Raw genomic sequence first — 23,672 nt, forward strand, 5'->3', positions numbered from 1 at the left:
ACTTTCTTGGAAAAACGACAGCAGCAGCCGCCAAAGTGCCAGGCTGAGAGTACAATATGAATGTTGGGTTAATGACAGCAAAAATAGAAATACATAGAAGTTGCATTACCTGACTGCCCTATTTCTGGGAATTGCTTTACTAGTTCCATTGATTCTGTTCTGCTGTAGATATTGTGCTGCACACTCTTCCACTCTATTATTTCATAGATTTGTCTCAGTGAGATAATAAACCTTTGCCAGAGACTTTTCAGTTTGTGTACATGAATCTATCACTTGAGTGTCTCTGATTTTATCAGGCTACAACGCAACTATGGATTAATTATCTACGCACCTGGTGATTATTTTCTTGATTATTGGTTAATAGTTGTGTGAAAATGTGAAAATCACGATTCTTGACAGTTTCTTATAAACTGTTCTATAATGTATCGCAATACATTGTTATTAGCAAATAAACTGACATACTGTAATATGAACTTTTGTCTCTACTACTACGTTGTTTAATACACTGTGTGTTTATGCCATTCTGAGCTGAACACTTCTTTCTCCTGTTTCAGTTCGTGAGAGTCACCTTGGCACAGATTTAACCACGCCTTTTGTGTGACGGCAGCTACTCTCTCCTTCAGCCTCCATTATTCTTCCCTCATCAGTGCAACATTGCGCTCTCTAAAGAGGAGACAGAGCAAAGCCCCAGGTTAACGCTACTGATTAACAAAATGAAGCCAAGGCGGCAAGGCACACAAGCTGCATAACCTCAATCAAATCCTCAGCGGAGGTTAGTACTGCAGCTCCCTATGGGAGTTTGAGCCTGAATCATAGTGTCAGTATATTCACACAAAGTGACGTCCCTGCAGTGAGGACATGTGCTGTTATAGCACTGTAATTTATCTAATAGTGGTCTAAAGGATTATTAATTTGAATCCATCATACTGGGTGAGATGTCATTTGATTAGATGTGGTGCATGGAAGGGAGGTTTGACGTGTGTGTATGTGTGTGTGTGTGTGTGTGTGTTATCTCACCACCCTGATGCCTGTATCCCTAAAAGAAGACCTTCACCATCTGTCCTCCTGGGGTCTCCTCATTAGGCCAGACTGAAGTCTTTACCCCCCTGGCACAGCCCACACTTCATGCTCAGTTTCAGATGATCAAACTGTGAACTGATGTTTGCAGTAACAACTACAGGGCACGTAGCCATCAAATCAGGCCTTGAATGCCTGAAACACAATAATCATCTAATGGCAGAAATCCCTGATCCTGATTGCCACTTTAATCAGTCATGGACTAAAACATGGACTAAAACTGACCTCCAGATTCCATGGAAATCATTCATAAATTTGTGGGCTTTTTTTTCTTTGTTTGACAGGCACAGACCAACACATGAATTTATTTCACATTTGCTCCATATTGATACTGATCTGTCCTTCCCTCAAATATCAGCAATTTTGGAGATTTAATGAAATCAAAATGTTAATCAGTAATTGTTTTATGTGGCCATTTGTCAGAATGAAACAGATTATATTGATTTCATTTGAAAGGTTATGCATTATGTTTAGTTTTCCAAGTAAAGTTGACATTTGAGTAGCACTTCGGTACTGATATTTGGTGATGGGTGCTGGAGAAAAGGTTAGACTTCTGTTCTGTGCTGTTCTGCTCTTGTCTGTACGGACGTGTATATAATGTACCCTGGTATCTATTTTCATTTGTGCAGGGGCCATATGATGTTTTCATCCATTGTTGATCACAATTTGACCTGAAGAGCTTTTCTTTCTAATTTGCTTTGCAGCCACAATATAACATCAAGCTCTGGCTGACGCAATCTGTTTCGACAAGACTTTTTGTAAGAAGGAAAATTTGTCAGCATGACTGTCCATAGTCCTAAAGTCTGACATTTTGTGACAGCAACTGTGAAAGAGCCCAATCAGCATCTGTTCATGGTTCCTTAAAGCAGCTCTGAGGTTTGGCCTGGCAGCAGGGAGATGGGGCAGAACTGATCCCTGGACTGGGACACCGGGACCAGAATCAATAGTTGTATAGTTTCACTTATCAGACTATAACAAGCTGACTGATCACCTCATTGGCTGCCTGTGTAGAAACTGTAGAGGTTGTTGGGAGGAAGCAAAGACAAAGAATGGGTTAAATGAGAAAATAAAAAAAGCATAAGATATACTGCCCTGTTACCTCCTTTTCTTTTATAATTCTCTCTTTATTTTTTTCTTTTTTCCTTCTTCTCAAAACACAGTGAAGTTGTGGGTTGTTAATGTAAACTCTTTTCATTTTATATTAGAATTGGGGTCACCATCAGATTCTTGCTGTTTTTAGTTGTAATTTGTCTTGTGTAGATGCTTGTTTAGGGGCATGGAAGTCTTGAGTGTCAGTGTGAGGACAGGTTGCCTGGCTCTTCAGGCTTAAAATAAGTCAGTCTTAGTTTTGGGTCGGGGCATTTTGGGCCTTTATTTGTCAAAGGCAAGCAACATAAAAACAGCATAAAGCCACGGCAAACTACCTGCTCAGCAATGAATAGAACATAGACACAATCAGCGACTGGTGAACACTTGTGGAACTAAACAGAGATGTATTTCGATCCAGAGTTGGTAGAGACTAAAACAGAGCTGAAAAAGATGAAATACTGGACATTAATTTATCAGGTGGCCAGAAACATAACTTCAAACTGAATGATAATGTTGCTCTGTAGCTTCTGGATATATAAAAAGCAACTCTTTGCTAATTAATGTACCATATTAATGAAATGATGACATGTCGGTGTTGTGTTCACAGCCTGATCCCGCTGAAATAATCTATTATTATTCTTATTAGTATTAGTATTAGTGAATTTAAGTCAGCAAGTTAACATTAATGACTGGTGTTTTCCCTCAGGTCACAGTGTGCCTGAACAGAAGCAGCCCACAGAGGAACGAGGTCCTGGGATGAGAGCTCATTGCCAATTCCCTCCCCCCCCCCAGACCTCCAGGAGGAGTAAACTGGGCGACACTCTGAGGTAAAGAACCACCAAATAAAATCAAACTTGCAGGCGAAACCCTTCTCTGACGACACTGACCTTCAATTCTCGCTGACTCAAGCGTTCCTCACTCCTCCTGCCTCTCTTGTTCTTTCTCTCTCTCTCTCCTGTTCTCTGTTCCTTTTCTCTCCTGTCTTTCGAGGGGGACATTAATCATTGACCTAGACTGATGTGTGCTCAGTTTGGAGCGAGCTGCTGTGGTCACTTTGTCACACAGATACACACACGGATCCACACACATTTATGGAAATGGGGGGTCTTGCCCTCAGTCTTTGAAGTGTCCAGTTATGGATCAGGTTTGGAGATGGATGACAGTTAGAATGTGTGACACATTGGGGAGGAGGGTGTAGAGAAGGAGATAAGGGGTCAGGGGGTTAGGAATTTGGAGCTGAGCTGGTATTGCTCCATACACCAGTCAGATGGCAGAGATACCTCCCAAACTCAGGGAACGTGTGTTTGTCAGTTTCCTTCTTCCACAAAGTCATTTCCTCTGTACGGCACCTTTTTCACAAACCTTATATAAAACATAACGAGTCATGTCAGCCTGCATTGGATAGCTACTAAGTGTTTTGTTTGTTTTGATTTTTGGCCCTGAGCAGTCACACAGCACTGAATCCTGCAGGCTGAAGGCTGCACAGTAAAGGGCAGTGTTTGTAACATATGTGGGCTGACAATAATGTGTGATCAACACAGCGGCAGCTGTCTTCCTCTCTTCTTTCCACCGTCTCCATTACATAGCTGCTGTCTCCTCCGCTCTCCATTTTTCCTCCAGTCCAGCTCAATCTGTCCCGCAGCTGTCCCCTTCCTTCATTAGCGTCCAACACTACTTGCTGCCCGTTTTGGAAGGTCACGTCAAAATACGGAGGACTCAGTACAGACCCTTACTTTTGGTTGATCCACATTTCATAGAATTTGCACTTATCTATAGTTTACACTTAACAAAGGATAAATGTATGTGTAATGTGATTGGAGTTGGCTTGAGGTTACATGGTGAAAAATGGTCACTGATTTTTGCTTTGCTGGTCCAAATGGAGAAAATGGGAAAACGCTGTGATGTGAATGAAGATACAGAAAGAGAAATGGTGGACTCTCTTGTGTATGTTGAACGCTCCATCCATCTAAAAGAAATCGCTTTAGAAACACTTTAAACGTCTCTTCCTACTTTTCTTTAGCATTACATTCAGCCTCCCACTCCGGCCTGGCACTTAGAAGAGTTTAGCATCTTACGCTGAATAGATGCACAGTTATTATTACTTGTTCGGAGGCTGGGATAGAAACACTTGCTGACTCACACACACCCACTGACACAAACACACATACACAAGACTCAAAAGCTTTCTGGTGTTGTATTTTCAGCATGGAGAGGTGGTTTGAGTTAATGGCAGTAAAGTGCAAAGTCAGAGAGCAGAACTGAACTCTTTTCTCACTTGTTAGAACATGGTGGGGCTCAGGAGAGGAAGAGAGAGAATACACACACTCTTGATGGTCTTACTAACTTTGTGAGGGCCATTTATTGACCTAATTCACCTAATGCGTTTATTGACCTAACCCCTTACCCTAATCTTAATCATCACAGTTAAATGCTTATACCCTAACCGTGACCTGATTCTGTTATAAACTTAAATCAAGTCTTTTCCCTCAAACGACCCTTTGAAGGTAGAAGGACTGGCCAAAATGTCCTCACAAACATGGTATTGAAAACTTGTCCACACAAACACAGAAAGACATGCACGCACACAAACACACACACCCTTCCCCTCCAGCATTACTCAGTCCTCCGACCATTTTCCATGGCAGCACAGAAAAACAAATAGCGTGGCTATTGTTACCACACAGCAAAAACTTGCCTGTTAGATTTAGAAATAATTGAATGCTTAAAGAAATGGTGAATAATCAAATGATGAACTATCTAACTATCCTGATAATGACATTATTTTTTAGTGCCATGTTAGTACTTGAGCACAGTGTTGCTTTAGTTATATTCTAACATCAGAATGCAAACACGCTCATAACGCCAGTGCAAACATGCAGATGTTTAACCAGGGTTTACTATGGGCTGCTTGGTGGAGCAGTGGTTAGCACTGTCACCTCACAATAAGAAGAGCCTTTTTGGAGTTTGCATGTTCTCCTGTGTTCCCTGTCTGTGTGGGTTTTCTCCAGGTGCTCCAGCTTCCTCTCGAAGTCCTAACACATGCAGTTTGGGGTTAGGTTCACTGGTGAGTTTACATTGCCCGTAGGTGTGTGTGTGTGTGTGTCTCTGTGATAGAGTGGCGATCTGTCCAGGGGAGTCAACTGGGATTGACTCCTGCCTCCCCCACATCATAGAGCCAGCTAGCATAACTAAAAATGCCAAAATATGCTTATTCAAGTTGTTATGTGGGGATTCTTTGTTTTTTATCATTATTTTAAATATAATAGCAGAGGGTTTTAAAATGTTGATTTGTGGTTTGCTATTCGTTGACAGTAGATGAAAAGATTCATTTTTGAAAAATCCAATACATTAATGATACAATAAAACAGTTTCAACTTTTAATGCAATCACACTATGTCTGTCCAACAGCACACACCTTTCCACCATTACCTTCTCAGCTTCATGTCCAAACAGCTTCAAAACGTTTCTCAAAACCTTTTCACTCCCTTTTTAATTTGACTTTCCACTCATTCATTCCCAGCTTTCTGTCACTTGCCAAATAACGCTCACCTTCACATGCACAGGAGAGCATGCACCCTGTGCAAGTAGAAAAATGAGCACAAACATGTTATGTAATTTAACCCCACCCTGTGGTGCTGCAGCTTTTGATGTAGTTGATTTTGTTTGATAATTGCATAATTGCACAGCAGAGTGTAACAGTGCTGTTATTTAGCCACAGGACAGATGTGGACAGTTGGAGTGATAGGACGAGGTGATCCCTTGATGCGTGTGGGCCATTCTGCTTCCACACACCCACCAAACTGAAATAGTGAGTAAGGTTTTTAAAAATGTTGATGCAGGATTGTGTTGATGCAGAGAATATGTGTAAAAAAAGAAGCGGATGGATGAAGCTCCGGCTGAAAAGAGAAGCGAGAGGAGAGAGAGAGGTGGAGGAGACTAGTGTGTGTGGTGAAATAGGGAAACTAGAGGTGGGTGGGGGGGGGGGGGGGGGGGGGGGGGGGGCAGACAAAAGTGAGAAAGGGGAGGGAGGAGTGAAGAGGAGGAGGAGGCGGTGCTAAGGCAGGCAGCAGGGAAGGAAAGCTGAGAACAGGAACAGTGGAGCGAAGTGAGAAGCGAGAGGAAGAGGAGGAGAGGACAGCACAAGAAAATAAGGAGGCTTCATTTCAAAGTCCTCGAGTTGGGATATGAAGTCCTGGAGCGGTGCAGAGGCAACGGCAGAGAGGAGGTAGAGAGCAGGGGAAAAAAGGAAGGACGCGGAGAATCTGAGCCAACACAGACTGGAGTCTTTTTTTTTTTTTAATCTTTTTTTTTTCCAAGAGAGACAGAGACAAGTGGAGGCAGCGATGCAGGGGTCTCACTGGGGTGAGTGTGCAGTGAGGAAGAGAGTGTGTTTTTGTGCTTGTGTTTGTATGTGAAATGTGAATGTATGTGTGTGTGTCTCCAACCTCAGACTCTCTCCTTCCAATTTGGTTTTGTTTACATGAATTCAGATTTGCTTGAGGACACTTTGTATTCATGCACGCCTTAAGTCAGTGTGAAGCCACTTAAGAGGGTGTCAACTGTGGAGATGCCTTTAATGGAAGGTGTGTAACGGAAAGACTTGGAGACAAAAGTTGCATGGCAGGCCCAGTCACACAGAAAGACTGAATTTAACAGGACTGGAAAGTAGTTTAGGAATGTGAAGCCAGTGAAGACCAAAAAGTTGGTAAGGATTTGAGGGGCCAAATAATGAGGAAGAAAACTTGGTTTTTATTCATTTTGACAGAGATTGAAGGCATCAGGATGATTCAGAGTCAGCTGACTGGCATTAACTTAAAGTTAGTTTTCTGAAGTTGTTACGACCGTAGCTGGTTTAAATGAACCTGGACACTTTTAACCTGCAAAAACAAGCACAAACAAACCTTGCAGCTTGTTTTTGTTGAGGTGGGATGATGAGTTTTTGAAATTTGTAATTTTTGCCCGTTGTGAAAGCTTTCCACCCTCTGGACAGTTGGCCTGGAGGAAGGAGGCGGAGGGTGTTATTCAATCTGTCTGTGCACACATTCACATGGCAGATAAGAAAGAGCATGAGGCTGCATATAGATTTCTACCAGAGCACACAACCAGGCAGCATTTTAGAAGCGTGACCCCATAACAAAACACGTTTATCCAGAAGACTCAAACATAATCTTTGTTTTCCTCTTGGTGATGAAGTCCTGGCAGACACAGCCAGCTGCTGTTTCTCTTCTGTCTTCCCTGTGTGTGTAATTACAAGACTCCTTGAGCGCCCTGGGCCACATAATGTAGTTTCTCATCAACTTTGTTATGGCCCAGAAGACATGTGTCAGCAAATATGTTTATAGTCAGAGCGGTTAGAGGGCCGTCCACTCACTTATGTCTTTGTAGTAGCTGTCTGTTTGACCGTGTCATGCTGTAGGGGGAAGAAGACTGGAAGAAGACTGTAATTACCTATTGGATTTTGGGAGAGTTCGAAGTACTGACATTTAACTCCGTAAACACAGCAGCTGTAAAAATGGCAGGTGTCAAGACGTAAACGCTGACGTAAAGTTTCATTCAAGGGATGCGGTTGGAGGGGAGTGGGGACACAGATGGAGAAGCTGGGTTACCTCATCTTCTCTGAACAAAACAAATGAGGTAAATGTGTGTTGCAGGTTACACACGTAACACTTTCCAGCCGTGTTGACTCATGCTTTCTGTCTGTGCACGTGTGTATATGTATACTATTAAAAGCTAGCAAAGCATCTCTCTTTCTCCTTTGGATTTCCTCCATTTTCTCCTGACAACATGAAGATTACAAGCACAGCCAACTATTTTTTTTATTACCTGCAACAACAGCTCAGTTAATACTAAGAGCACTGTGCACACAAAAAATCTGCAGTTTGGTTAGTTTGGTTTACTGGTTTCCACTTTGTTGTTTATACAACACCGCAGTCCCCCAGAGAAAATGCTGACAGGACAGGGTTAATTAATGTCACAGAGCAGTGACAAAGTATGTGGAGAAAGACTTAGACTGTTTCACTAGAATCTCCATGGTTTAGGTGCAATATGTTCCCCACCAAATTAACTACTCCAGAAAGATTCAATAAAGGATTCAGAACTGGATTCAGATTCGATTTGTCTTTCTATCCTCTTTTCCATTTTTTCCCCCAGTGAGCTAAATCTCTTGCCAGGTGTTTATGTAAAGCCTCTAGCTGAGAAACACGGTGAAACACTGAAGGAGGGAGACTGAGAGAAGGAGGCAGACAGAAACACAGGGCGGCAGGGAGACAGCGAGAGAGCGAGAGATTAGACGACGGCCTGGCTTCTGTTCAGTTTGCTGAATGAGTGTTTTCCACACCAGTCTGTTCCCCCTCCATCTTTCTTGAGTTTACAGCGGCACAGATAGTATGACTGAATGTGGCTACACGTGCATTTTTGCAGTGTCATATATTTTCTCAGATGAGTGGAAGTAAATTATATGTTGAGGCTTATGGAGTAAAACTGAAGCATTGCTGCTTATGTAATAGCTACTGTGGAACTCATTTGCCTGGCTGTACTTAGTAGCACTGGGTGTGTGTGGGTGGCATTGTGTCTGTTGTATTCGCTGCTTCAGTTGTGATCAGTGATTTCACACAAAAGCTTTGACGCCTTTGCTGAAATGTTTTTTAAAAAGCAGAGCCATTTTAATTTCTACGTCTCCTCTGAAGCCTGATAGTAAGTAAACCTCTCTCCTACACTCCTGACTCCTGTCACTGACCCCACCTCCTTCTCTCTCACATTATGGGTCACGTTGTCAGTCAAAGTGTTGCTGCTTTCAGTGTGAGATAACAGGCCTTTTCTCCCTGCTCTCTGCCCTCTGTTATACTGAAACAATGGCTCTGCACTGTTCATGCAGCCAAACCAGCAGGGGGGAAGGAAGGGAAGTTTAGGAGGGAAAACTTTAGTCTTCTCTCCAGCGTTGAGACAATGAGAAGCCAGAACAGGCTGGATTTTCCAAAATATACTCCAGTAAACATCATGCTAACATAAAATGAGCTTCTCCAGTGGTAGGAAATCATATCTACTCCTAGTTATTGTATCAAGTCTATAGTCATTGATCCAGATAAACAGTCCACTGCCCAGACTAATCCTTGTGTCTGTACCACTGGCATTTTTGGTATTTCCAGTGTCTGCGGGCTGACCACTGACCGCTGTTGGATAACTGTCAGTGGCTGGAAAACCTCCTGGAAAATCCAGTATTTGGGGTGGACAAGGAATGTCAGCCATCTTCCTCTTTTTCACATACTGTTACCCTAATATCTGCCAGTGCCAGTAAACCCACTGTCTGCAACTTAATACTTATTGCTACCAAGTGGAATGTACTGAAAACTTGAAGTAAATGCAAGAAATAATTTGACACATAGCTACCCAAAAAAATGACAACTTCAGTTTAGTTGAAAGAAATGTGACATATAACATGTTAATTAGTGATCTTTGCAGATGCTGGTCAGACCTTGAGCTAAGTTAACCTTCATATTTACCACACAGACATTTAACAGGCATCTAATAACATGCAATACATCCCAAAATGTCTAATTGGAAAAATTAGCCTTGTTAAATGAAAAGAGGGATTTTCTAGAAAAATGTATTAAAACAGTACTTCACAAGTGAAGGTACTGAAAAAAAGTATTATTGTGGTATTTGCACCAGAATAAAAAATCCATGCAGATCACCCAGGTGTTGTTAAGACATACAGGTGAAAGATTTACATTTTAATGTATATGCTTTTTTAGTCCATACAACATGATGAAGCCCAATGTAGGTGTGATCATACAGTTTGTCAGGGCTAAAGATTTTACTATGATAAAATTGTCCAAAACTAACAGGACAGACCGGGACTGTAAAGTAAATGATTGACATAATGTTTTGACAAGACTGCGTCGCTACTTATTCGTCTGCTGCATCCCATTTCAATAGACTACTGGCTGCTAGCTTTGCCAATATATATGTGCATGTGATAGAGAAAAAGGATAAAAGTATACAAGCTTCAATCGAAGCCACTCTTCAGCAGCTGCTCACGTCCGAATTGAGCCCAGATGCTTTGAGATGCTAAAGAGTCAACTTTGCTGCTGTCAGACTGTCTCACACACACACACACACACACACAAAACTCACTCGCTAATTCACCCATTCACTCATTCTTTTTTTTTTGCTTACTTCTTTTCCCCACTCTTCCTGTCTCTGTATCTCTGTTCGCCCCATGCCTGACAAATGTGGGCCTCCGCTGCCATGGCAATGCCTCTAAACAGAAGGCGAAGCCAAAGTCTGCAACAGCAACAAGAAAAGGAGGAAAAAACTGGAATATGGAGGGCCTGTTGCCAATTACTCATGCACAGACCGACTTTTTAGAAACTTTATTTCCTCATTTGTTTCGTTACAGAAAATCTAGTTCAATAAAGTCAGAGCTCTGTGTTCAGCTTGGATGCTTAAACTCACAGCCTTTGTTAGGCTACAGTGTTAACCATGTTACTGTTACCATGCCAAAGAGGACAGTGTCTGTGGTTTGAATGAAAATAGGTTTGGCATTGAGGCGATAGGTTAATGAGGACTGGGTTTACAGGCATTCGGCAATCTCAAACACACTCTCTCTCTCTCTCACACACACACACACACACACGCACACACACGCACGCACACGCACACACACACACTCACACTGTGAAGCCTTAAAGCCAAGCCATGTGGGGGTAGGTGACAGTGAGCGACCACTCAGACAGACAGTCATTGTGTTGGAATGGAGGCATAATATAACCTCAGGTCGTCTGGCAGAACATTAAAAGGCTCTCTCATTTTACAGCAGAGTTAGCTGACTTCATTACAATACCATTTTCCGTCTTGTTTGAAGTTTTATTGTGGAGTTTCGGTGAGTAGATGCGTGACAAATAAATGGGAGAGTAGATTAGGTGCAGACTGATTGCTTTGCTGAGTTATTGTATGTGTCAGAGTGTTGTTGCTTTGCCTGTACTTGTGGATTTGTGTTTTGTTGGCAGGCTGTAAGGATTATGGTAACTCACCTAGCCTGATTTTCTCCACCTCACTTTCTCTGTCTTTTTCACTCTCTCCATCCATTGGGATTACTGGTCCCAGGATTTAATCATGGCCACCCAGGCTCTGTTTACCAAAGTGCAATATTTCTGCTGGTCTCAACAAGTTATTGACTTTACTCTACAGTCTTTCAGTATCCTGCTTTATTTTGGAAACTCAGTAGTCACTGACTATTGTTTTCATGATCAGTGAAACTCTACTGTTCAGTGACCTCCCATTAAAGACAAAGGAACGATGCACAAAAGCACTTTTCATGAATGGTTCTTATTATTGTCGTTTGCACTTTTGCCCTCGTCTGTACTGTGCCTGCTCTGATCTGACAATTTTATACTTTCCACCTGTTGCTCTAGTCTTCACACTGGCTTTGCCTTTGGTTAGTCACGCTGTGTTGCTGTTAGAGCAGGGGCAGATGAAAATCTAGCTGCATAGACCAGTGAGTAGAGAGTTGTAGTGAAGGGGGGATGGAAATGGAGCAACAGTCCAGCACAGGAAGCAGGTAAGGTAGGAAAAGGGATATGGGTGAAAATGAGCAGGAACAGGAAAGAGGGTTAAAAGTGGAAGTAGGTGATGAAAGGCCCTAAAACACATGGTATTGATAGCATGGTAGTTCACCAGGAAGAGGTCACCTTTATCAGTGGTTACAGATGCACTAATCAATATTTTTGTATTAACAATTAATGAAATCAGCGTAAAGACACAGGGGTCAGTTTAGCAATTAACTCAAAGAATGCTGTCACAATTCCTTAAATCAGTGTTTAATGCTAAGTGCTAATGCACTTGATAATCTTAGCATCAGGTGCCAATTAATGCAGATTCAAAGAAAATGTTCTGACGGTTTTAACTAAGTAAATTGATTGTTATTGAATAAAAAGGCCAAATTTTGTGATTTGGCCTCTGCAGCATTAGGATTTGTTGTTTCATACTACTGTTTTATACTACTGTGCCTGATTAGGAAGTGAGGTCCTAATCATGATCGGTTCGTCATGATTTGTAGGGTTACTTGTGTCATGCTTGAAAAGAGATCAAAACAGAGACGGCACACTAACACTGCTTTTTGTCTATCTTGCAATCATGCATAAGTACCTAGCATTGCACTTTGCTAGTTTGTCCTTTATCCAAGTTTGAACAGGCTTCCACGCAACTATCCACAACAAATCTGCTGCCTGTGCTCTACTGCAGATTTCTTGCTGCTGTAAACGCTGACACAATGTACCCATAACCTCACTGGTTTTACAGGAATGAGCCCACTTCAGCTTTGTTTTCACAGTGACGGATCACACCAACCGGAACTCCTGCAGTTTGAGTCAAAAGGCCACAGTGTAGATTTCTGATCCTATTTCTTCTTCTCTTTTAACATTCCAGTAGCTGAACGAGGCAGATGTGAAAGGATGATGATGAAAGAAGAAATGAAAACTGAACGAGGTGATATAAGTAACATGTTTGCTGCTCAGCAGTAGAGGAGATGGTTTAGATGGCAAATAATGTCCCCCTTCACATTTGATTTTGTCAGGAGATCTTAAAGGGCTCAGACCCTGGTGTCTGTGTGCTCACCAAATAATGGCCAAACAGGATTATAGATGCCTGGTTTTCCCAAGAGCTCTGGCCTCTTTGGAGCCTCTCTTTCCACTACCTGGTATTGGAATTCCCCTAAACCCCCAACCACTGCCCCCACCCAGCCTCCCTTTGTGTCCTCATTCCTAAACCCCCTTCTTTTTTGTCTTTCTTCTTGCTTTTCTAACTCTGTCCTGAGCCCAGCAGAGTCTCCGGAACAGCTCAAAGGTTGCGTGTTATTGCAAGGGGTGATCTGCTGCTGTGGAATAAAGGGCTTCCTCTCCTGGCATTATTAACAGACTTATCATAACAGGATTATTTCCCCATCACTGAGCCCATTTGTGGATCTTGTTAGAGAGCTACCTGGGAACTTTTTTCTTCTGTCAGTCCTGCTTTTACTCATCCTAGGCCAGTTGCTTCCATGTGGCCAGTAGACTCTCACAAGCATTCTGTGTATTTCCAGCTCCAGTCAGAAGCAGTGAATCTGCCTTTAGGATATTCAGCATCATTTACTCGTTTTAGTGTGTCAGGATGTGGTGTAAAGTGCCCCAGGTTTGACCCTGTAATAGCTGACTGCAACGCTATTGGAGTTTATTTTTGAACATCGAATCAAATACCTCACTGAGAGAAACGCCTTATGAAAGACTATCAGAATGATTTCAGGCACTTGAGATGTTTTCTATTTTTAGTGATGAATTCTGTTTTTTTCGCTGCCTGCCTTTTGCTGCTGACAGCAGAGGAGGATGCATGTAATGAGGAAGGTGGAGGAAATGGTAGGGGCAGATGGAGGGATGGTAAAAGTATTTTCACTTTGTCAAAGGAATGCAGCCAAGGAGGAGAGGAGGGCTTTAATAACTTTTAAGAATTAACCAGTGAGCAACATCAGAGAGCGAAAATAGCTTTCGGGATTTGTTGTCCAAGTAGCCAGAACAAAACCAGACCGTTGGAGATCACAGCAGTGGGAGGACAGAATCAGACCGGCTCCCCTTCACTCACCAGAGGGGGTCACAGGGTTAGGATCTGGGGGAGGCATGAGGACAGTCTCACGGGTTGTTAATACTATTATCCCTGCTCAGAGAGATCCTTGTCAGGACTAGAAGCAAAGACGATGTGGGGATATTAAATAAAAGGTGAAAGGAGGACGTGAGGTGTGATTATTTTGGCAGAGGAAGTGATCACATGCTACACATATCTTTATCTCCTTGACTCATGTGTACTCATGTTGTCTGTCTTCTCTCTTTAACTCCCTCTCACTCCCTGTCATTGTACTCACAGGCATAATCTCAGTTTAGTCAATATGGAGTCAGCTGTCAGGAACTGAATCATCCTACTGACTGATCATTAACAAATAAGACCTGCCATATTTCCTTGACTCCTGTAGTGCTGGATGATACGACCAGTATTCATAATATACTATGACAATCTGATGGCGTATTTATAGTTTGTTCTGATTTGCTCACTCATTTTTTTGTTTACAGCTAGTGATTACATCTTAAAGGATGCACTATACTTGAAACAAACTAGCTTGTGCAGCATGTCATCCAAACACACCTTAAGGCAAACGTCTTCATACCGACGTTTAATGGCAAACAGGAATAATAGGGACTATAAGGATGTTTCTCTTTGAAGGCATTCATGATTTTCAACTTTATAGTGTTTGCACCATTGTCTCCAAATGTGTGGTTACCCTGGTCTGCTCCACCCTCTATTGCCTTTAAACAGAGTGGATGAGACAGGCCCCAGCATTAACCTCCTACCCCACCCCCAACCCTTTTCGACATTTGAAAGTTGGAAGGTGTTTGAGAATGGGGGTCAGGCACTGTTTGACAGTCTACTTTAGAGTATACTGAGGCCCCAAGGCTGCCAGAATAGAAACACTCATCTCCCAATATTGTGGTGTACTTTAACTTTTTGTGTGCTGGTAAGGGAAAGTGTGTGTAAAAGTGTTTGCCTGTGTTGCATTGGCATGTCTATATAGAAAGCACTTCAGCTGTGTTTTTTAGTCATCCCTTTTGCATTTGTCTGACAGAACAGATGCAGTCCTATTTTAATCAATCCAGCTGCTCCAATCTACACAGGCTGCATATTGCTTGTACTATACAGTAGATCAGTATATGTGGACAAGCTTTATGCTTCTTCCATTTAAGTAACTGCAGTCTATTGGCCTCTGAGCATGGCAAAAACATGGATGACCTAAAACTCAATGCCACACCAATGCTGATGCTCAATGCCACAGCGGTACAGGCATGGTGTAAGACACTGCAATACAAGGGAATCTGATCTAATTCTTTGATTAAATTGTGCTTCAATAAACAAAACAAAAGCTCCACCTGTTCAGGTAATTCTCTCTCTATCTCCCCTTGACATTTTCTGGCATATATATCTATATATCTGAGACAACAGACTTTGTTTGGGTCTCCCATGATTGCTGCATCTATTTTATGTGTATGGATATCCCTGTACAGTACATGCCCTGTCTGGGTGTCAGTCTGTACGATTATGTTAGTCCCAACAGACTGTGTGCAGCCGTAGCTGACGTGGATTATTCCACTTGGCCAGACGGATTTGGACTTGGCACGACAAGCTCAGGATACGTGTCCCATCAGTGTCCCTATGGGGCACTAACACTGATAATACTATCTGCACATGGAAGACTTAATCTGCTGCCACTTTTTGTGTTAGTAATCTGTATCCCTATTTCTCATTCTAAAAATAGTGTAGCAACCAAGTGACTCAGTTATTCATTACTTGAAAGATTTGTTGATACGTGTGTGTGCATTGTGATCAGGAAACAGTATTAGAAGTAATACATAGATGACTGCACACCAGGTTCAGATGAGGACATTTAGGATAATCACAGAGCAGCTGCAGTCGGCGATGACCGTGACTCATTCTCTCTCCCACTGTCTGTCGCCACTAAATCCATCCTCTTTTTTTTTTCTCTTCTTGCTTCATTAATGACATTGACAATTAGCAACGGTGTCACCAGAGATATAGTCTGTATTTAATGAGGGATGAGCTTATACAGGAGTGGGATCTGGGGATCTCCTCCAAGAGAAATGTTTCAAAAACAGCTCTGAAGTGCTGTAGCTAATGAGTTTTCTGAGTGGGAACAGACCTAAAATCAATAAATAATTTGCCGAAAAAGAATTAAAATTTTAATTGTAATACATTTGTATGCAAATTAAAACTATAACATTTACATTTTGAAATTTTAACTTTTATGCTGAGATGAATAATAAGGTTAATGATAAGATAAACAGTCTGTCTCTGTGTGCCCTGTGATAGAGTGGTCATCTGTCCAGATTGTTCACCACCTTTTGCACAAACTCTGCTGGGGATGGTTCTCAAAGTTTTTTTACACATGTCTGAGATGTTAAGTACAAATAACATTATCAGATGTTGGCACGCTGAAGTTCCCACATTAGTTGTATGTAATAATAGAGTCCTGAAACCAGAAGTAGTACTCTTCTATATGGTGGGAAAGACAACTCAGTAGTAAACTTAATTCATAAATTCATATGCAAAACAGAAAAGGCAGAGTAAATGATTTGGGAGGACTACATCACATATTTGGGGCCTAAAGGGCCATAAAATCGGTTGTGACATCATTGGTAGTTAGAGGAAAATATTATGTCTCATGAATATTGAATTATAAACCTTCCATGCATGAATACAACTCTTCAATGGAGCATCTGTAATAGTCACATCTTTTGTGAGTAAGAATTCAATTTAGTTCTTTATTTTCTTTCATCAGAGTGCGTGGTGTGTCTGACGCCATCGGGCTGCCATGGCTCTGGTTCAGGCGCTACCTGTGACTGACCACCCCAATCCAGGTCTCGACGTCCAGCAGTGCCGACCACTATCATCCCATTCCCCCTCGGCCCCCTGCTCAGGCCCCTGTGGGCCCTGTAGCCCTGGGACAGCGATGGGTTCTGTCAGCAGTCTCATATCAGGCCGTACATACCAGGAGAGACACTGTCGGGCTGGTAGTGAATTCAACGCCAAGCCACGACGCTCCACGCCAGCTACCAGCTGTTTCCGGCTCCAGGATAACACCCTGAGAAGCGGGAGCTCCTTGGAGCAGCTACTGGTTGTCAGCAACCAATCTCAGCCCCAGGTTCTGCCTCCTCCACTGCCCACCAAGAAGCAGCCTCGGCCTGGTAACTCTGCTGGGGCATACAGGAGTGAAACAGTTGCTGGGGCAGTAGGTGGTGGCTCTAATGGGAAATTAGAGTATGTGAGTGATGAAGTGGTGGTTGGAGACTGGAACGACAACCTGGTGGTGGCAGCTGCAAGCCCGTGCAGTGACCCGGAGGACCAAAGGGACAACAGGACTCTGAACGGCAACATTGGAGGGCCTCCACCCAAACTCATCCCAGTGTCAGGACAGTTAGAGAAGGTAAGAGAAACAGTGTGTAGAGCTGTAAACAGTATATCTGTTGAGAAGGAATGAGACCCTGCAGTACAGAAATGCCAAACTCATTTAGTATCCAATACATAAGAGCACTGAAAAATAGATTTTAAAAAATATTATATTCTTTGTTTGTGTGTGTAGATGTTAAAAAAACATAACTATCAAGTGTATAAAAGGTAAATACTAATCAGCATTGGCCTCAATAATCCAGTATGAGTCAGTTGTAGCAGATGGTGCTATATTTACATTCTCTCCAGAGCCAGAGCAGTACATTAGTATGGCTAATATTATACACACTGTTCTCATGAAACACTTAAACAGAATTTCTGCAGCGTGTGCTGACATGTTTTATGGCAGATTACCTCAGCTCTCTAATTGCCCCTTTATTCCCATTGATCCAGAGGGAAACTTAATCACTGGCCTGACAGGCTCAGATGGATCATTTGACAGCTACTCACCTTGCAGATACGTCATGAGCTCACTTAGGTTCAGTGACGTATTTACTGAACCTCAGGGAAGAAAAATGCTTGAGAACATGTGAGGAGCTTTCACCCGCACTGTCTTTCTTTTCTTCCTCCTCCTCCTCCTCCTCCTTTGTTTCTGTGGCTTTTAATCAGATTTTCTCTGTCCTTTCTTCTTTATCCTTCTCTCTCTTGCCTGCCTCTCTATTTTAAATGATAGGAAAATCATTAAGAAAATTACTTAATGAAGCCCATGAATATCAATTAAATCAAATTAAACTAATCAGGGCCTTGAGGGCTGACCTGCCAGCATATCACTCACCCCTTTCTAATGCATGTTATTCAGCCACTGCTAATTAGCACAGCTTAGCTTTTATCACTAATGCTGCTTTTTATATAATTTTGTACTTTCAGAACATAGAGAAAGTGTTAATCCGTCCTACAGCGTTCAAACCTGTTGTTCCAAAGAACCGTCACTCTGTGCAGTACCTGTCACCACGGCCAGGCGGCAGCAGCCTGTCGGAAAGCCAGGCCAGCCTCCACCTTGTGCTGCCCCTTGGAGGATCCAACAGTGCCAATAGCACAAATGGCAATGGAGGGGGCAGCAGTTCCAGCTCTGAAGGAAAACGCAACTCCTACAGTGGAAGTCGTAATGCTCGGAGCAGTCAGTCCTGCTCCATGTCAGATTCAGGGAGGAACTCCCTCTCCAGCCTCCCTACTCACAGCAGTACAGGCTACAGTTTAGCTCCCAGTGAGGGCTCCAGCTCCAGGTCTGGTTCTGGGGGCCAGCTGGAACCCACCTCAGGCTTGGGCCGAAACACTTCGGGTGGAAGTGGAAGCCATGGTCACACTAATTCAGACAGTGGGCGTTCCTCATCCAGCAAGAGCACAGGTTCAGGTTCACTCAGTGGGCGTGGACAGCCCCTATCAGACAGCGGATCCTGTGGCCACTCGCCGCCACCAGTGGAGGGCTACGAGGCAGTGGTGAGGGAGTTGGAGGAGAAGCTGAGGGAACGAGACCTGGAGCTCCAGCAGCTTCGTGAAAATCTGGATGAAAATGAAGCTGCCATCTGCCAGGTGACACATAAAGGCACTCACTTCACCACACTAATCTTATTTTAAAACACTCAATAATTGATATTCTGTTAGCACAAATGAAGAACTAACCTCTGACCTCTCACCCATGTCTTTTGCTGTAAAAGGTGTATGAGGAGAAGCAGCGTCGCTGTGAAAGAGAGATGGAAGAGCTGAGACAGAGCTGTGCCACGAAGATGAAGCAGGCCTCTCAGAAGGCCCAGAGGGCACAGCAGGTGCTCCAGTTACAGGTATGCTAAGTATTTTAAAATATTTCAAAGCGTTTACATGGAGTGATATTTATGTGGGGAATTTGAAGAAAGCTGTAGTATGGAAAATAAGTAATATATACATCTGTGTGCACCATCAGGTATTTCAGCTCCAGCAAGAGAAAAAGAAGTTGCAGGAGGACTTTTCCTCTCTGCTGCAGGACAGAGAGACGTTGGAAAGGAGATGTGCCACCATCCAGAGGGAGCAGACGCAGCTGGGGCCACGTCTGGAAGAGACAAAGTGGGAGGTGGGTGAGAGTCAGACACTGAAAAGGTGTTAGGTCAGGGGAGACATGGTGATGTAGTGTGTTCCTGTTCGAGTCTGGCAGGAGACCTTTACTGCATGTCATTTCCTGTCTCTTTCACTCCTCATTTCCTGTTCATCTCTGTACTGTTGACTCACTCATGAAACCATGAAATGTCACAAAAGGAAAAGTGTTAAGTCCAAGGTGACACTCGAAAGAATTTGAGGTTTACCTTTAAGGAGCAAGCTCTCTAAGTCCCTTTCCCTTGTTTCTTCAGGTGTGTCAGAAGTCAGGAGAGATCTCCCTCCTGAAGCAGCAGCTGAAGGAGATCCAGTCGGAGCTCAGTCAAAAGGCCGGAGACATTGTGGTCCTTAAAGCTCAGCTAAGAGAAGCTCGATCTGAACTGCAAGCCAGTCAGGTTCGATCCCAGGAGGCCCAGACGGCCCTGCGGACACGATCTTTGGAGCTGGAAGTCTGCGAGAACGAACTCCAGAGGCGCAAGAGTGAAGCCGAGCTACTCCGGGAGAAAGTGGGCCGTCTGGAAGAGGAGTCAGTGCGGCTCCGTGACATGTCTAGTCACAGTGGAAATGCAGCCATGAAGGGACAATGCATGAGCCTGTCCCTCCAACAGGGAAGAAGTATGGCAGGAAGGGGGGGGGCCCAGTCCCTCCATGTACCGTGATGGAGAGGAGACCCATCTGGTCTGGGGAGGAGAGAGTGATGAAGCCAAAGCACAGAGGCAGAATGCAGAAACTGTGTTTGCACTCAGACAACAGGTACACATTTTCTTTCTGCGCCTTTTTCCGACTTAAAATGAGAAACTATACATTAATGGACTGTAACTACATCCTCTGCAGTTTTGAGGTACTTGTATTTTAGTATTTCAGTGTTATGCTGCTTTTTACTTCAACTCTTCTACATACTGATCACAGAATTTTACAAAATTTCACGCTTAGTACCGCTAAACAGTACATGTGTCTAACATTTGCTTTATCTCTTTTGCTAAGGTGGACAGGCTGAAGGCTGAGCTCATGTACGAGAGGAGGACCAGGGAGGAGCAACTTTCCCGGTTTGAGGATGAGAGGAGGGTGTGGCAAGAGGAAAAGGAAAAGGTAAGAAGGAGGAAGATGAAGATTTGTTCTCTAATTCCTTGACAGAGTTTTAGTTCTTAAAATCTTTTTCCTTCTCTGCCTACCTGTTTAACTACTTACTTTTTTAAAACTTTCACCTAGGTAATCTGCTATCAGAAACAGCTGCAGCAGAACTACATCCAGATGTATCGTCGAAACCGGGATCTCGAACGAGTGATGAGGGAGCTGAGCCTGGAGCTGGAGAACAGGGACATGGAGGACTATGAGGTGCACAGCGGCAGCAATGACATTCACTTTGAAGAAATCACTGCCACTGAGATCTAAACACACACACACACACACACACACACACACTTACAGTTATATAGTCACAGAAATACATGGGAGCACAACTCACAGAAGACTCTGAATATTTAAACCAAACATTGAACTCCAAGCCAAATACTTTAACATGGCTTTACCTGGACCACCAAGCGAGCACTCGTCACTGTCAAAAGGGAGATCTCCCAAAGGTGCATTCTCACTTTCTGCTACCAGAGGAGTACTATCATAAATCTTTACAAGGTGTTTCCCACTGGCGCTTTTAATGGGTTTTATTCCACTACAAAGCCAGCACAAAGACTTCTTTCCTTTTGTGGGAGCAAAGGTGGTGAAAAAAAGGTGTTTGTCAAATCAGGGTATTAAAAAATCAATGGGAACTTTAAGCAAAAAAAAAAAAAACAACTTACTACTTACATTTTAATTTGGTTACATGTTTCTTGGTAGTACATGGGGTTAGATAACCGGCCACCAGCATGCATGTTAGAGATGCATCATGATAGTAACTCCATAACCCCACCACTGCTGGCTATTAAAGACACCGCCCTCATCACCCGTCCAAACTGTGCTAATTTGCGACATCAGCAACAACAGCTGCACTGGTTCTGCTAAAGGGAAAATAACAGCAAACATTACAACATTTGCTGTTCGTGTTTTATGGCGTTCGGAGGACCAGAAGGTCATTTTATTTTGGAATAATAAAGAGGAATGCTTTTGTTCCTGAGCTCATTTTGCAGGTATTTCCTCAGCAGTGTGTATCTGAAAAGGTATGTATTAACACTCTTACCACTCCAGAGAAATGCATTATAAATTGTCACTGTCAGTGAAAGAACCTGTTCACCTGGGAGATGATGTTTTGCACAACTTTCCTGTTTTCTTTTGTGTGGGATATAACTGTTTTTGTGAAGCACAGCGACAAACTCAAAAAAACAGTTTTGAAATTTGCTTATGTGGACATAAACCCCAGAGGACACAAATAACCAAATGTTCAAAGGAAATGCTTTATTTGAACTGTTGCTGATTTAAGACCACCAACAGTCATGCACTCAATGTGTCAACTCATTCATACAATGCAGCGAGCTCTGACATAAATATTTACATTTTACAGTTATGTAGCCCTAGGAAGCAGAGTGTAGCATGGGAGAGATCAGGATGTTACCGTCTTCTTTTTCTCTCTTTTTATGCCTTTGTCTTTATGTCTACTCTCACTTTACACTTTCTCTATCTCTGCTTCTTATTCAACTATTTTTATACAGTGAAAGCACCTCAGCGATCGGTATCAGGAAACTAAAAATGGAGCATGTTCTTTCAGTTTTGTCATGATGTCGCTGAGAGATTTAAGCCTGTGTTTGAATCGTTGGCATGCTTATTCAGAATTTCCGTTTATTCCTCTTCATATCCAAGCTCTTTGCTTAGCCTTTGGCAGCCTAAAGCCAAATAACACTGTTAAAGTCTTCCTAGTCTCATCTAGACTATACTCTTCACTGATTGCTATACAGGTATAGCGAGACTGGCATGTCTGCATGTCTTTGGTGTATCAGATTTCAGAAGAAGCTGGTTCAGAGAGCAGTGAGAGGAGAATTTTCAAATGCAGTAACACCAGCGGTGAATGTCCTCAAGGCAGGTCGCTGTTGAAGCCCTAAATATAAATTGCTGAAGAGCATGTTAACATTTAAAGCTGTGGGTTGCTGTGTTTTCTCACAATGTATGCAGGGCTGCGTATAACACTGAGCTTGGCAGGTCTCTACAAAAAAAAAAAAGTAGTGGTCTGAGAACTTTTATTTTACAAAGAGTATATATCAAGGAATAATGGAGGAGATGTTGTATATTTTTTTATATATAGGGCCTGAAGATATTTTGTTGTAGTACTGGTGCAAGTGTGGGTTTAATATACAAAGTATAAAGACTTCTATATAAAGATATAGATATATATATAAATATATATATCACATACCAATATTTCAAATGATAGATCAATTATAAATGGAGGCAGCAGCATAGAACGAGTGCACCTGATACTGTAATGCATGAAAATCTGTTTACATTATATACTCTGTGTGACACAAATATTATACACCATGTGATGACCAAACTTTGCAGCTGAAAAAGCAGTGGGGAGCTTTTGTTGGCCTGCTGTTCTCCATTTTTATTAATCTGTCACTTGATTATCAGTATCGTATTATTACACTGATCCATGTGTTCATCATTGGATTTTGTGCACGTTCGTTTATAAATGCATGAGGCAGGTGACTTCTTCATTAGGCTGAGGTTGGAGCTGATGCTAACTGTCCAATATTTCCTATATTTGGAAATATAATCAAACCCCTTTCAGCAAATTTGATCAGTCAACACTTTGCATGACATTGCCACAATCACTGTGGTTTATGAGAGATTGAAGAACATTAGAAGACTGCACTGTGCGTAAATTAACATTAAATCCATGGAAAGTGACTTTTAATGGAAAAAGTTGGGATTGTCCAACCATACTCACCTAACCAAGCCTAGACTGTTACTCACTGCAGATGCAGCACTGGTACAGATGAACAACAAGCACAGGTGTTGCAAATCAAACTAACTCCCTCACTGAAAAGTACTATGTCACTCCCAGACTACATCATCCCATTTTTTTCCTCATATCTCAGTTCTTGTCATTGGTGTGTAACTGTTTTCTGTGTAAATATGTAAAACATTAAATAGAATTAACAGTGACATTGTCTTTTATTTAGACAAATATCTATTTCCAATGTAGCCGCCGTGACTAGACCAAAGCAAAGTAACATACTTCTTTTTTGTGGCATTTCTCTCTCCCTTTTGTGTGCATTATGTTTGCTTACACTGTCTTCATCAATTCTTAAAGTACGTAGTTGTATGTATATTTTTATGTGTACATTTCTTGTACAAATGACTGTTTTTAATTAAAGAACATGTTGTCACACCTTAAAGCAACTATTTCCTCGCTTGCCTTGGTGTGCAAAGTATACTGAACGAGCATTTATTGCATTAAAGTCAAACATCTA

The 23,672-nt window shown here is 42.4% G+C and overlaps 1 protein-coding gene across 1 annotated transcript in view; it reads left to right on the forward strand.

Annotated features, from left to right (window-relative positions):
- Positions 1 to 21,087, forward strand: part of LOC113131922 (leucine zipper putative tumor suppressor 2 homolog) — a 33,884-nt gene extending 12,797 nt beyond the window's left edge. The window contains 9 exon segments of the mRNA XM_026309682.1: positions 2,873 to 2,993; positions 16,538 to 17,182; positions 18,073 to 18,735; positions 18,861 to 18,983; positions 19,103 to 19,249; positions 19,524 to 19,898; positions 19,900 to 20,022; positions 20,254 to 20,358; positions 20,479 to 21,087. Of these exon segments, the coding sequence (XP_026165467.1) occupies positions 16,571 to 17,182; positions 18,073 to 18,735; positions 18,861 to 18,983; positions 19,103 to 19,249; positions 19,524 to 19,898; positions 19,900 to 20,022; positions 20,254 to 20,358; positions 20,479 to 20,661 (2,331 nt within the window). The 5' untranslated portion in view covers positions 2,873 to 2,993; positions 16,538 to 16,570 and the 3' untranslated portion in view covers positions 20,662 to 21,087.
- Positions 21,088 to 23,672: the final 2,585 nt, after the last annotated feature.

The sequence above is a fragment of the Mastacembelus armatus genome, chromosome 15 (genome assembly GCF_900324485.2).
Source record: "Mastacembelus armatus chromosome 15, fMasArm1.2, whole genome shotgun sequence".
Classification (NCBI taxonomy): domain Eukaryota; kingdom Metazoa; phylum Chordata; class Actinopteri; order Synbranchiformes; family Mastacembelidae; genus Mastacembelus; species Mastacembelus armatus.